Here is a 16,300-nt window from a genome sequence, read left to right on the forward strand (position 1 = left end):
AACTCCTCCAGCTCTGCTGCACATCACGTCCGTGTTTGACCTCACTGAAGTGTCATTTTAAATGTGTGCATCCGTAAATGTGCTCTGCGCCATAGCCATGTCTTCTTACCCCATAGTTAGTTATGTGGTTATAACCGCATAACCAGAGCTAGCTGCAAGACGGATGCCAACTGCCCACATCCTCTCTGCAGCGAGTGTGTGTGTGCGTGTCTGTGTGTCAAGAAGCATTCAATTGAAGTCGACATGTTCACAGTTTTACCTCCCAGCTGGCTGTGATTGCTGTTTCCCACAGCAGATTCATGTCAGTGGAGTCTTGTATTGATGCAAAGGGAAATTTGATTGACTGCAGCTATTTTGTATCTTTAGTGTGCAACTTATTCTTTCATTGCATTTGACAGCTTGCTTTGGAGGAGGCAATGATCCCGGTACAAAGCCAAAGACTGGAAGATCCTGTGATTTGCAACAAATACTCCAGTTGTCCAGAGACGTTAGCGTCTCTGCTTTCTCTCTGTAACTTTTTAAGTTCATAGTATCATACAGTTATATCGTATTATTACTGTATTCATATTCGTACAAAAAGTTTGGGTGTTGGAAGTTTCTTTTTGTTTATTGGCGCTGCCATTCACAACAGTATAAACTGCACTTGGCTGCTCAGCAGAACCACTCTGTGTGCAGTCAAAATCACTTTGATCCCTTTCATGATGTGCATGTTTGCTTTTTGTGTCTCTTCCGCTCTTATTTTCTGACAAATCAAATCGCCCTGTAAATAAATGATGGCTTTTGGATCGTCTCAGGGAAAGTGAACGCACCATAACTTAACTACGTAACGCAAGTTTTAGGTGTCTTTGCAGTGAAATAAATGGAAACAAATGGCTGCCTGGAAGGCATGAAAATGACATTCAGCGGATTCGAGCAGTAAAATAATAAAACTGATGCTTCCTTTACATGGACTTAATATAAGGGACTATGTGACAAATTATGCCATGGAAAAAGACAGCAAAAAGTACACAGGATAAGGTGTATACATGCTTGTGATCTAGTTAATGTCCACATGCCCTGGCTACTGTATCATAGGTGCAGTGATAACAAATAGACACACTGAATACATCATTAATTCTCTAACTTTTCTCATTTTCTCTCTATTTTCTCTGTATTCCTGTATCAAATCTTGCAAAGCAAAGTCCAGGCCTGCCGTCTGGTCCCATTAAGGAGAAAATACAGTATTCAGTGGAGGACACACTGCAGCTCAGCAGTAAGATGTAATATAGAGAAAACCAGTATCCTTCTTTTTATAATATTTTGTAATATTTGATCCACTTGGTGTATGCTGGAAATAAACACTCAAGTTGAGCAACAGAGTGGGATATGAGACTTGGCTTCGTGTGGTTTTGGGGAATGTTTCAAAGCTGCTCGATCACTCAATGTGGAGGAAACGACACATTTTTCGGTACTTATTTTCTCACTCCCCAGCTGGGAAAATGTCTTTCACAACACACCCACCACCTCCAGAACACGCTGGCAAACACGGATTGAAAAGCGGCAAAAAACCATTTCCAATTTGTGGCTGCTGAGAGGAATCCATTACCATCTGGATAGGAGCACAAAGACTATTGTTTGGAGTAAAAAGAAAAAAAAAGAGGGCTCAACTCTATTTCTGCATTTCAACCACTGGAGGATATCGCCGTTTTCAGATATTCCTCTGTGGGGTTGTGCCTCGCTCTAGTTTTTGGGAGCTGATTGTATAAACATGGCTCTGTCTTAAGAGCCAGAGGACCCCCAACCTCCTGTTGGCTGCGATAATTACTTCAATTACAGTTAATTGCTTGTAAAAGAACACAATATATACATGCATACACACGAGTGCAGTAAAATGTCAAAATAAATCAGATTTTCTCATGAACTGAAAATATTTTTCTTTTGTCAACTGGATAAAATCAAACTTCTGACCTCTGACCTCAACACATCTCTAATAATGCTGCTCTCTCTCCGTGTTTTTTATTAAGCAAACTTTTCCTTTGCACAGTAATACCCGCTCGGTGACCTCAGCCTTTGTTCGAGCTGACAGTAAGTCACCAGCAAACACGGGGAAGGAAAAACCGTGCTGTTGCAACCCAGAGGGAGATCTCCTCACCTTTGTGTTCGGGCTTTCGTTCACTCGCACATACTCTACGAGGCAGCGCGTCCTCTTGTGTGTTCGCTACTTGTGAGTACTGATATCTGCTTCGAGTTACAGTGGGTGAGGGTGACTAATGTGGTTGCAGCATCATGCTTTGGCCTTGGGAGTCCCCCACGAGTCCTTACCAGGGCCAAGGTTTGTTACAGTCAGATTCAGCGGATGCTCCTGGGGGGACAGTGGAGCTTATCACGAGATGAGATTTCCACTGTTTCACATAGAGTTTCATCATGACTCAAATGACACGGAACAGGGAAATATTAATGAGCGTTTTCTGAGTGAGAGGCCAGGGACAATGTGCATGTGTATTCATGCGCGAGTGTGTTTGTGTGTGACGAGGCTTCGTTTTCATTGGCTACGTACCGATTTGCCTCTCCGGAAGAGTAACTGGTTTCCTGCCAAGGTGAAGTAGCGGGTTTTCCAGCGCTTGATGAACTTCCAGCGGACCTGCTTCTCCTTCAGCTTCCCCTCGATCAGAGGCTGTCCCTCCTGGTTCACAACTGGGCGGCCACACAGAAAGGGAGAAAGAAAGAAAGAAAGAAGAATGGATGAAAAGAAGTAAGAAAAATCATAAAAGACAGATATCAAACAAGAAAATACATTGTGTCTTTTTATGGTTTTGCCTATTTACTTAACTGTACTGCAAACCATCAATGGTTTGATCTGAAAGGTCTGTCACTATGATGCATTCATGAGCTGGTGGGAGGGTCTGACATCCGACAGATGAATCAGCCATTGAACGGCACTGTGTTCATGAGCCATGTGGTGAAAAAAAAAATCTCCACCAGGTCTGTCGGGCTGAAACCGAGGCAGGTAAGATAAGGAAACAATAAAAGGAAAGATATGTGCAAAACGACTCCTTTACAGTCAAGATGGCAGCAAAGATAAGAAAAACGTGGATATATTATTTATTCATCTCGTACGGTGCCTAACTTTAGTGGATCATAACAGCTCCAGCTCAACATGAGACCAAACTTTTCTTTGGATGTGAGTTTTTGAGGTATGTCAAAGGCCAAAATGTAACAGAGTAGGTAAGCCCTGTTTTTAGCCCAGCTGATTGCTGGAAGTGCTGTTTGCTATGTTGTAACACACACTGTAAACTGTTGAAGACAGCAGTCTGAAGTGGCAGAACGCACAGCAGCCAATAAAACAGGTTTTCAAGAAATTTGAATCACCGCAACCACGAGAGATCCTTGAGCAGAGAGTCATAAATTTGCACCTAAAATGTTAGGCTGATGGGTCCACACACACACACGCATGCACGCACGCACGCACACACAATGCACACCACCAAATGCATTATCCACATAAAAATGGTGGTGGTAAAATAAATAATGTGGCGTGTCTGGCAACCAGTCAGTTATATTCGCCTATGTGTAAGTTATCCATCTCTGGCAAGTTTCAAGACTCTGCAAGCTGAGGACAAATCCAGCCCATGGGACAATTTCATCAGCCCCCCCACAAGCTTACAATTTATTATTACATCTGGTAAGCAAATTTCTATTTTTCCATTTTTTCTTGTTTTGATTTTTCCCAAGTCTTTTATTTCACTGCAATCATTCAATTTTCTAACAAGGCTGTAACATCAGAGCATAAAAAGCCTTTTATTTCATAACACTTCATGACCAACAGCACTGATTTACCGCACAACAAAGTACCTATTACCAAAATACCTCCTACGATTAGGATTAGTGTTCGTGGGGTTTAATGGGGCTGCTTCCTGTCACATCTGCAACGAGAAAGCCGTCGTTCTCAAGGAAAACAATCTCAGCTGCATCACTCTACTAAACATGCAGCGCAACACGAGTCAACTTTGGAGTGTATATAGTTTAAATGTAGGGTTTGTTTATCACAAAAATGTTGCCCCCTATGCTTTTGACATGGATTGGCAGCAACATTAAGTATATGTAATTGGTAGTGCATGGCTAAATATACAGCGCAAATGCACAGGTATGGTGCATTTGAGCAGAAACACCCTGAACACATCACTTATTAATGTCAGCGAATGCACCAAATGTGGAGAGCCCTGCAGATCTCTCATGTCACAAAGCACCTGGCCTCTTCATGCCCCTCTGTCTAAAGCACAGCATAGCCGCCCTGCTGGTAAGCTCTGTTCTCAATTTCTTTTACTTGTATTTCTGTTTAATTCTCGGTTGTGGTGTTTTATAACCCTAAAGGCCTTTCAATTGCATTTTAATGAAATTGTGCAATACAAATTAACTTGAACGTTTCCACTTCCAGTCAACATTTATGGGTTGTTCAGTTTAAAATCAACATCAGCATCTTGTCTCACTCGTGTGTGTGTGTGTGTGTGTGTGTGTGTGTGTGTGTGTGTGTGTGTGTGTGTGTGTGGGATCAGACAGTGGAGAACTCCCATTAAGTCGAGTCCTGAGCGGTTTGATTAGAAACACTCACCCACAACATCCTCCTGGATGGTTTTGAGTGTGTGTGTGTCTGTGTGCGTGTGTAAGTGTATCTATATGTGGGGGTTTTTGTTGCATTTATGGTGTTTTGCTCGAATACAAATGACCAGCTTTATGATAAAAAAAGCAGATCAGTCAAAGATTGATTTTCCATGACCGATTGTGTGATATGTGTAGCTGTGTACTTCGAGAGTGCTGTGATCCCCGCGCCAGAACACAGAGATGTTTTGATTGGTTCAGGTTTGGTGCCAGTGAACCAGGTCTTCAGATGTTGACCACCAAACAGAGGCGCTCTTTGTTTCCACGATGATGAGCAAAGCAGTGAAGAGATTACCTCAATCTGATCGGAGTGTGTGTGAACGTGTGGGCATGCTGGACACGCCAAACAGGACAAACCTTTAAAGGTCATCAGAGCCTCAAGTAAGAGAAGAAAGAGCAGCTTCTTTGCTGCTTTTCTGTTTCACATCACTGTAAATAAATACTAACTACATTTTATAGCATTATGAGGACATTATTTATGGTCTGAAAACTTTTTATGGGCATGTAATGGTGTGTTTGCCATTTTATAGACAAAATAATACAACATAATACAGAACACCTTGCAGGGCTGGAACAGAAACACTGATTAATTCATGAATCTCTTTTAAAGGGTCAGTTCATCCAGCTTTAGAACAGATTTACTATGTCCAGGTGAATGGGATTCACAGCAGAGGAGGACTCAGTGACTTGAAAATCTATTCTCAAATAAAAGAACAATTCCTCCAATAAAAAATGTCTCGAGTAAAAATTAAAATGACCATTTCAGAAAAATTCTCATGTAAAAGTAAAAAAAGCACCTGGTTAATACATCTCTCAAAGTATGTTACCTTTATTATCACATCAAAGATTAACTTTACACACAAAAAGTGAACATATGAAACTGCTGTCTTTTTTAGATTTTGGGCTCAAAAGTGTGGTCACATGTAGCCGTCATCATTACATCATGGTCAGAAGGCAGAGATGCTGTGAGAGCTCTGACCTCCACACAACGAAGGCATGAATGACAAGTGTAGTGAAGTAGAAAGTAGATTACTGGCTTAAAAAATGTAGTGACATTCTTTATACAATCATGTGTTCACAAAGTAGTGAACCTCTCTCCATCCTCGCTTGTGAGCCTTTCCAGGATGCTCCTTTCATACCCAATCATGATGCTATCACCTGTTACCAATCAACCTGTTTACCTGTGGAATGATCCAAACAGGTGTTTTTGGAGCGTTCCACATCTTTCCCCGCCTGCTGTCACTCCTGTCACAACTTGTTTAAAACGTTCACATTGTGTTTTAATTATTTTACAAAGCGGCACAACTTTTTTTAGGATCAGTGTTGTATGTTGTACTGATGAGTCACTGGCATGTCAATTATCTGACTCAGACATTTGCATTCTTTCCAAATTATGAGTCTGTGTATGTGCGTGTCCTCTACAGGCCACATCCACTTCCTGTCAGCCTGTTTAGACAGACACGCTGCTTATATACAACTGGAAACACTCCTAGCGCCGTGGGGTGCCAGCTTGTCCGCATCATCTAACAAATATTTCGTTTTCTTCGGCTGCAGAAATAAACTTGTCTGGAGCATAAATCACTGCGCCTCGTGCCGTCTCTTTGCTTTGATGCAGACACCTGGAAAGTGAGCCCCGGACGTGTTGTCAGGCTCAGGCAGGCGCCAGAGTTCACAACCCTTCGTCAGAGACACACTGACATCAACCGATGGTGGAAGGTAACTAAGTACATTTACTCAAGTACTGTATTTAAGCACAATTCTATGGTACTAGTAGTTTACTTGAGTATTTCCCTTTCCTGTTTCTTTACACTTACACACAAGTCACAGATTAAGATTAATAATACAATGTTACTGCAGGCTAAAATAAGACTTTATTGATGCCCAAGGGGAAATGTACATGCTACCCTGAAGCATATAAAGTAATTAAAATTAAAATTAAGTAATCAAATCATAAACCCTGCTCAAATGTTGAGAATGAGCTCTGCATTCATTCAGATCCCAATGTTTGTTTCTGCTGCAATCGCGCTTTTATTTAGACCTGCCCAAGTGTGGTCAGATTACTCATAACACATCTGATTTCTAAATGTGACTCTAAATAAGGCGCCTCTGCCAGCAGCTCCTGTGCTACAGTTGAGCTTCTGGGAACACAGGATTTCGAAAACAGTGACACCAGTCAAGTGTCAAAAATCATTGCCTGAAACAGCTGTCCCTCCAAACAAGCCTTATTACAGCCCGAGGTTGAAAAAAAAAAATGCTCGTATTTGTCCGTTTGTCTAGCTTTCATACCGTGTGAGTGCATTTGTGTACGAATGTGTGTGGTTTGCTGTTTGTGGTTTTTGGCTTGAGGACGACAACATGAAGATGAGGTGCGAGGAGAACAGTGAGACGTGTCCAGAAAGAAAACTGTGGGTTTAAGCCACAGCTGAGAGTACGCTTACTCACCCTCGTTAACTAGCGACGTTGGGAAAAATGTGGTTGTAAACAAGCTGCCCGCCCCGACCCCCCCCCTGTTAATGTCAACTTTCCTTTTTGAGTGACAGAATTTCATAAGTGGAAAAAATGCAAAGTCATTACAAAGAGAAAAAGCGCTTCTTGCAACATGTCTAGCTTTGCAAAACCATTCTATAGCAGTTACAAGGCCAAGCCAAGCAAATACTGACAGCCATGCAGGTACCTTATGTATATACCTCTGTCTAACTTTTGTTTATGATATCTGGTTGCAGTAAAGACCTCAAAAGGCTAACTGCTTGTATTACCACTGTACTATGTGCCATTACTTCATCAGATAGGCTCGTTGTTATCAAAATCTCTTTTTTAAGAGACCACACAACAAGCGAACCAGAAACAGCAAATATAATGTGTCAAATAAAACCTCAGACAGAAATTCAACCTGAATCCAGTCCTGCCTTCTGTAGTGCGAACATATGGTCCTATATACTGAAGGTTCAGTAATTACTAGGTCATAAACGATCTCTTGTCAATAACAAGGCATTAGCTAATGTGACCACAACCCGGCGGCTGATTTTACCAGAATATATAACGGCACCCTTGAGAAATGCTGCCTTAAATCATTTCAGCAAACAGCTCAACGCTCCAAACTCCATCTGCGGTAATGACACTTAAACTCTGGCACGGTGTGACGGATGGTCGTCTTCAGCCAGGGAATCTCCTAAATTTGCTACCTAATTCCTGGAGGTGAGAACTTCTGTCCAGCCTCACCCTCACTGATTGATGGTGGGATGATGGAGAGCCTTGCTTGGGCTCTTCCATCTTTGTGCAAACAGGGGATCTGTCTTCCAGACACGAGTGAATGTGTGTGCAACTCCACATGTAGAGGCATGAGGGAGTGAGGATATATATGCATATTTTAAAGCTTGTGCATATTTGTGAGTGCCACAAGTCCACTCAGGGCGATTGCTCTTTCTCCTGTTTCTGGCCACCTCTGCCGCAATTTCGGTGATGAGGTGACGGCGTGTCGGAGCCATGGAAGAAAATTTGCTCAACAGTGCCATAAACACTGAAACAGAGTGAGACAGCCTACACGTTGAACCTGCGTACCTTATTCTGGCATGTCCACACATACAGTACATGCACAAACACACACATACACGCTCATTACCGCTCACTTCAAAGGCATTCCTGCACTTACACTCAACAGTATATCATAAAGCATCAGTTACCACTGGCTCCACTTTGGCCTCCACGATGGAAAACACCTTTCTCTCCTTTTCCTTTACCATTAAAGCACGAGGGCAGCTCCCTGCTTGTGTGTGTAACCTTTGTAGTAATCACAGTGAGCCACTCAGGCCAAGTCAGCAAGTTTTCATTATGGTAAAGCAATATAAAGCATCATAAAGTGAAACGCTGGCTGGTGGCGGCTGGTAACGTGAACAGCATGCACGTGTACGTGGTAAATATGTGAAGTGTAACATGCTGCTTTAATGATGAAAATAAAAAAGTGGGTCAACTAAAAGGGAAAGGTTCCAAATCCAGATCGAACTGGGTCTGAAGTCAAGTTGTTACATTCGTTTCGGTGGGATGAGATGAGTCATCACTGTCATTTACTGTAACTTACTTACTGGATGTAGCTGGACAGCTTTCAGTTGGACCAGAGAGAAAGTTTCCAGCGGACAGTTTGGGTTTGTTTTCTGGCTTCGACTTCAGACTGTGGGCCTGTTTTATGAACATTTTCATTTTAGTGAAAGTTGTTGCTGTTCACATCTTCATAAACCATTTGAAGTCGTGGACAATTTCGAGCACATGAGCCATTTGAACGTGCAAAGACTCTGTGTCCAATATTTGATGGGGCGGATGCAGGCACTGCTGCACAAGTGTTGCTCGGTAATGTCCAAACTGAGAACAGTGTTCCTACAAACCTCTTCAGAGTCTGATGAGTTTGTGTACTGCAAAAAGCAAAAAAGGCTTCCTGATTTTTACTGCAAGGCATAAACGCAGAGTGAAACCTGCAGAGGCTGCTAATCATATTTTGATTCGCAGCACATTAAAGTGAATCTATGTGTAATTGCATATATCATCGATTAAAGGCAAAAAAAGTTTAATAAAGGTTTGAAAATCTATTACTAATAATTCACATTAAAGACTACAGGGACATAATTGAGTGTCTTGTTTTGCGTAACATGTTACGAAGCCCCTTTTCCTCAAAGTTATGTAGCTGAGTGTCGACAGCTGACTAATGATCAGTGTTGGTTCAGGCCACTGAGTTCATGTGACTGACTCAAAAATGTCAGGCCTCGGGGGGTAAAGGTCACAGAGGGGGCTGTTTGAATACAGCACAGGATAGATATGAAGCCATGTTGGGAGAACTTCTTGTTCCAGGTAATGCACACACACATACACACAAGCGCGCGCACATGCCAGGACTATTGTTAAAAGCAATATTAAATATTAATATTCGCTCATCCATGTCTCTGTTTTTACAGCTGACAACATGCTCACACACAATAATATACGCTGGCTTCATGTATTCACACACATTAATAGTCTTTGATGTTCAATTACCTTGGAAATGTGTTCATTTCCTGTTGCAGCAGAAAGCTCTCATCACTGGCTGGTCGCTACAACATGAACCGTGATGCAATATATGTTTAATGATGTAGACTTCGGCTCTGCAGCGACAGGAGCTGCGTCTGAGCCAGGCTCTGCTGCAGAGGGGCTCTGTTCTGTGTGTTTTTAATCACGGGCGGTGGGTTTATTATCGTTACCAATGGCAATGTGTTTCAACGAGCCCACATTTGACAGTGATGTGCTTATTTGGAAAAAAAATCTGACAAGTAGACATATTTCTAGTTAAACAACAGGGTGATTACTTTGAATGCAAGTCTGACATAAACACAGTGATCGCAGGCTGTGTGAAAGAGGCTTCAGGTGCCTGGGTGCATCTCTCTGTTGGTATCAGGACATGCAGATTGTTTTGGATTTTTTTTCTATGCCTTTTTCTAAGATTTGTGTTTTCAGAGCACCTTGATGTTTGCCAGAAAGTAGCTGCAAAGCAAACAATGAGGTCTGAGAAATGGTCCAACTGTCATTTATCGATGTCATGCACACCACAAACTAAACTCCATTAACTTTCACCGTAGGAGGGCGGAGGTAGAAATCCTGACCTTTTCAGTTTATACCACACGCCAACATGCAGAGCAGTCGGGCCATCCGAGGCCACAAGGACACGAGTGCTTTAGTAAACACACACAGTGAGAAAGTACTACTCCTTCTCTAAATCCTCCTGTGATGTCGAGAGACTGGCGTGAATCTGAAGGGGAATCATTTGTTCCTTGCAGTCCGTCAGCTGGCTCGGCGATTACGCTGCCTCGCTCTGAGCAGCTGAGCTGGAAGAATGGCTTTCATTTGGCTTTTGTACTGTTTGGATCAGGCTGCCTGACGTGTGCGCGCGTGTTTACTTCTGTGCATGCGTGTTTGTGTATTTGAAGAAATGGGTGATGACAAGACAACGACTTGGAAGAAAGAGAGAATGAAAAGCTGTGAACCCAGGTCGATGACAGTTTCAATATAAATGAACCGCATGGATATTAATTCCACTCGAATGGATGAAGATCATTCATCAGTCACTTAATCATCTCACATCTCGAATACTGACGACTGCAGAAACATTTAGACAGTGTGCAGTGTTATTCCAAAACTCAAAACTGTAGGGAGGCACTCAGAAACATGCCAGTCCAGAACGAACCAGGTTACATGTTTGAGCTTTTGGCACATATTCTCTCAGTTGATTTCTACTTTCTTCCTGTTCTCTAACCACCTGAAGCCAGTTAAACCATGTATCTACCACTGTAATATAGTGTCATACTGTTGATTTCCATGCAGATTATTACTACGGGGAAAAGGCTGAGTTTGGTTGGTTTTGGGTCTCTATTGGGCGGATTGTGCTGAGGCTGCAGTGCTCCTGGCAGTGGAAATGAACACTTAAGCAAGACACAAGATTTAAATCAGAACTGACGGCAGGATCAAAAATAAATGTGGAAAGTAAGGCAATGGTCTTATTGGAATTAGTCCCATGTGCACATTTTCTCTATTGCCAGCGAGAATTTATTATTAAGTGTAAGAGTGAGGTTCTCCAATCTGTGAGCTACATTAAAGCAAATACAACACAAATACCAACCAATTACAGCAATAAATGTTGGCATTGTATGTTTCTGCAAACTATGGATGTATCCAAACTTAACGTTTCAATCTTAGGTTGTGACAGCGCAGTGGTGTAGGTCTGGTTAGGTTCAGGCAACAATCAATATTCATGACTGGAAATAGTTATTAGTTTTATTTGGTACCCTATTTTGCAGCAGGAAATGTAGCAATGCAACAACTAATTAGCAGGAAAGAAGAAGACTAATAGCTTACAGGGATGTAAGCAATGCTGGCTTCAAGATGTATTTAAAAAATCGTCATTTGCAAATGTTTTATAAGGAGGGAAATACACTTGGCAATGTGTTTTAGTGAGAAACTTAACTTTGTGTACAAGAGAACTCCACAGGATACCTTTAAATGTTATCTTTATCCAGTATTCTAAACCATGAGTGTAGTTATTTATATGTTGTTCCATTTTGGGAGTAGTTATCACAGCACTACACAATGTTGTTATTGTGAAATCATTTCTTAATTCTATATTTTCTCAAAATAACCCAAACTCACATAACCCAAGTTGTTTTCTCATAATTATTAGATGAAGCCTGTTACATACTGATGTGGTAATCATCTATAATCTGAATTTTTCCCCTTCCAAAGCACATAAAGATAAACACACACACACACACACACACACACACACACACACACACACACAAACACACACACACACACACACACACACAAACACACACACACACATACGCACTAAACTTTAACTGCATCCCATCTGCCCGTTTCCTTCCACCGGCAAACAACTTCCTGTCTCTGGCTTTAACTTTGTGGGAAATACCTGCTGGCTTCTCATTAGCGGCGATCAGAAAGCAGAGCCTGAAAACACCATGTTGTTGTTGGGACGGAGGTTAACAGCTGCTTATTAGTGACACTGCACTTCTCTGATTTCAAGTTGATTTTTCTCTCATTTTCACCTTTTCTCTCCTCTCTTCTCCCTCCATGTTTCTTCATCAGGACGCAACATCTGCCACAAACTGCCCTCTTCTGACTCCTGTTATATAACTAATAACTGCTTCCATGTGAGGCTGACAGACAGACATACACAGAGTTAAAGCCTTCTCCTCAAACTAAACTGCCACTCATTGATTTACAGCACCATCACTCACCTCTACACACTGTCTTTGTGCTTTCTTTGTCAGAAAGAGGGACATGCGAGGGGCATCAGGGGAGAGTTGCGTAAAGACACACTGTGTGTATGTAAAAGATGTTTATATGCCTTTCAATGCGGTGTTGTAATGCCATCTTTGCAGCGCCTGACTCCGCCAAATGCCTGGCTAATCCAAAAATGGGCAGAGAGGCGGAGCGTGGGTGGAGCTGGGGCTGGCTGAATGAAGCCTGGTTGGTGCGGCCATGCCTATAATTATGCATAACTTTAAGCCTTAATATAAGTTAAGAACAGTTTTCATGAACAAGGAAACTAGCTATAGAGATCAACCAGGCTGCAACCATGTTTATTTCTGCTTTAGGTTAATATGGGCTTTTGGAGCAAGCCTCAAGTGGCCATTTGAGGAACTGCAGTTTTTGGCACCTCCATGTTGGCTCCACCTTTTTATTTTTATTTTTTATATTTTAGTCATATCTTATACAGTTTTAAGTCTCCAGTGTGTAGAGCTGTAGAGTAGACAGACAGTAAACACACAAAGTGAGCTAGATTGAAAAAGGATTTGGTCACTATTCCAAGTGTGACTTCATCAGGACTCACTGAAGGGGGGTCGCTGGTCCAAAGTAAACTAATCAGGACTGAGTCATGATGGCAGTGACTGACTGATTGCAGTGACCCTTCATAACAACACTAAAATCAGACTGGCAGCTAGAGCCGCTCTGTGCTCCATTTACCTTGACTGTTCTGGGAAAAGATTATTCCCCTTGAAGGCATTTTGAGTGAAAACATCCCATGGAGCTCCGCCATTGTTTTACTATCAGACCCAAGGGAAACTCAACTGTGCCCATGGAAGCTGGTGAAGTGGCTGAAAATGAAGGGAAAATCTTTCAAAAAGCCACATCAGGACAATGACTCGCAGCCGTTCAGAGGAAACCACTGAGTGCTAATATGTGTTGTCTTTTTCTCTCGCCGTGAATTTACTGATTTTGTTTGGTTACTTCACCCATCAGCACGTTAATCATCATTAACGTTCTGTCTTATCCATGAGTGTTAGCTAATCCTATGAAAGCTGTCTATACTGACGACCCCTGTCTGTGTCTTTTTAATGACGATCCACATATTAATATGGAGTTGATGCAGCGGACAATATTTCTTTCTGGTTTTCCGCTGCCATGAAAACTATCTTTAAATCTAAAAAGCAGACTGTTGGGTGAAGGAAACCTGTTTTTCACAATGTTTTCAACTTGGTTATGCACACACTCTACTTGTACTCTAATTATGGTTGTGTGTGAGTGGGTGTGTGTTTGAGTGCGTGTGTGTGTGTGTGTGTGTGTACCTGTGGCCTTCTCTGGGTTGTTGCACATGAAGCAGAGCCAACCTCCCTCTTCCTCGCTGTAGCCAAACAGGTCAAAGAAGCGCACCTCCTCCAGCTGAATCTGGAGACTGTCCAGGTCCTGCAGACAGAAGGAAAGAAAACAGGACATGTCTTAACTGTCCTGTAACCATATTCAGACTTACTAGTTGTGGGATCTCTCCATTCATATTGCCAACAGGCCTTTTTCACAGCAAACATTTTGACATGTCGCAGAAGAAAAAGCACAAGTGTGAATGTAAAAATGAATGAAGGCTGAATTCCATTTAGCTGCTTCAGTTTTGGGGTCCTGGTGTCACCGTCGTGACAGACTGGGATACCTGAATAGGACGGAGCCATTGTTAATGTTATTAGCAACACCTGTTCTTTCCCGGTTGTGACAAGTCAAAATAGCTGCTGTGAACAAAATACTGAAGTTTGAATGTTTTTGTGTAACGAACAGCATCACTTTAGAAGAGGGGCAGAGAGATGGAAACTTTATTTCTGTTTAGCCAAAGTTGCTCTGCTCACAGTGATTGCTGCTGCCGGCTGTTTATTTATACTGTACACCTCTGTGGTTCACCTGCAGTTCACGTGCAACGCTGTGCATTAGGAGACAGCTTCACAGAGCACTGAGGTGTTTTTCAAAACCCAGCTGGAACAAACGAGGGATAGGAAACAGATCAAAGTTTTTCACAGTATCAGGGGGTTCTTTCTAGTTTCGACTCCACAAAAAAGAAGAGAGATAATACAAAGAGAAAGGGGAAATGGGAATTTACGGCAGAGGTTCAACCAGCCGACGGTAGACTGCTGTGATAGCTGCTGTACGTGCAGACACCCACACATACAGACAATCACAAGCATATACATGCAAATGATAAGTTACCCTCAACTCTAAAAGGCACTTAAAAGCTTTACATTCCAGTTACGGACTGTGCAACTGTGCATCGGCATGTGTGTGTGTGTGTGTGTCAGAACAGAAAGCAGTGGAAGCCAAGACCCCCATTCCAAATCCCTGAAGACCCCCTGCACATGGTAAGAGTTATACTTCACTTAAAATACACACAAACACCCTTCAGTGACACACGATAATACATATTTATCTTTGGTTTGGAGAAAAACAGGCATATTGAAGGAGATGATGGATTACTGTCATCAGTCTTCATGACAGCATTCTCCTCTGTGTGTGCGTTCATGCTGCATTTTCAGACTTCAACCAAATCTCTCTATAATGAATACATAGCTTAAATATCCTGACCACCAACCCGGCAGAATGCCCTGCTTCATCATTTCTCTTGACCTCTGACCCTGCTGCAGTCCTTTCACATTTTCTGATGATCCGCTTAAGAACGAGAGAAGTATTTCCCACTATGATTAAGAGTTGGACTCATGGAACGGCCAGAGGCAGCCGGATTTGAAGGAATGTAAGAAAAACAGGTAGCTGTGATGGCGGCGCTACCAGTGTGTTCGACCTTTAGACCTGCGCCCCTTCGGTCCTTGATGTTAACGAGCGAGGGTGTAAATGTGAAAGCTGCTTTTTATGTGTGTGTTCCCATGAAACACACACACACACACACACACACGCACACACACTTGCAGCACTGGCCACAACAAGCGCACATTTGATTAAAAGAGTGTCAGAGCATTTAGATTCATCCATACATCAGGGCTTCCTTCGTGTTGTTGCAACTTCAATAATTGAGGTCAAAGCGCTTTGCTGCGGGTACAGATAAACCAGGACCACATGTGGCTGAGAGAGACGAGCAATCTGAGGGTTTACATGAACATTAATATTTGGACATAACAGAGATAACAGTGAGAAATCCTGAAGATGATTATTGGGGGGAAAAAAGACTGAAGAGAGAAAACAAGAGAGAGAAACTAAAATGCCCACAAATGGTGAGCTGAGCTATACTCTCAGACCGTCGCCTCTTCAGGTAAAAGGTGGCATTACGAGAGGTCCAGCTGGTCAGCAGATATCTTTGCAACATGATGTCTTTGACAAACCATCAAAACTGTTCTGCTGATGACTTTAATTTTTAGTTATGCTTTAGTTACAGTTTTGAATGTTTTGAACTAAAATCCTACATATTGGACATCTTAAGTAAATTTGAATACTTCCTCTGCTGAACTGTGATTGTTGTAGATTTAATCCAGGATGCTCATTCAAGGAAATAATTCTAAACAGATAAAAACTAGTATAAGTTACTTAAGTCAAATTGTGCCAGGAAAACCTGCCAATGCAGCCACTTGGAGCTGAAAATCGGATCTGCTCCTGACATTTACTCATTGAATAATGCTGGACTTTACAGTAATTGACATTCCAGCGATTTTTGGCCTTCAGAGACAATAAAAAGAGAGCATTTTCTGGATTAGACAATCCAATACATGCCTAAACAAATGCCAAGATCATTAAAATAGCTTTAACATTGTTTACTGATTACAAATCAAAGCTGATCTGAATCATCCATTCTCTAAAAAACTGCAAGCAAAGACAGAGACAGAAGCGGAAAGACGATGAGAGACAGACTGTGAGTCAGAAG

General features: G+C 42.1%; 1 protein-coding gene across 3 annotated transcripts in view; it reads right to left on the reverse strand.

The window, feature by feature from the left end:
• The window catches only part of veph1 (ventricular zone expressed PH domain-containing 1), a 68,614-nt gene that overhangs the window by 1,439 nt on the left and 50,875 nt on the right, over nt 1–16,300 (reverse strand). For all 3 annotated transcript variants that reach the window (XM_041940440.1, XM_041940438.1, XM_041940439.1), the window contains 2 exons: nt 13,743–13,860; nt 2,537–2,673 (listed from right to left, as the gene is read on the reverse strand). In XM_041940440.1, the coding sequence (XP_041796374.1) occupies nt 2,537–2,673; nt 13,743–13,860 (255 nt within the window). The remainder of the gene's footprint in view (nt 1–2,536; nt 2,674–13,742; nt 13,861–16,300) is intronic.

The sequence above is a fragment of the Chelmon rostratus genome, chromosome 7 (assembly GCF_017976325.1).
Source record: "Chelmon rostratus isolate fCheRos1 chromosome 7, fCheRos1.pri, whole genome shotgun sequence".
Taxonomy (NCBI): Eukaryota; Metazoa; Chordata; class Actinopteri; order Chaetodontiformes; family Chaetodontidae; genus Chelmon; species Chelmon rostratus.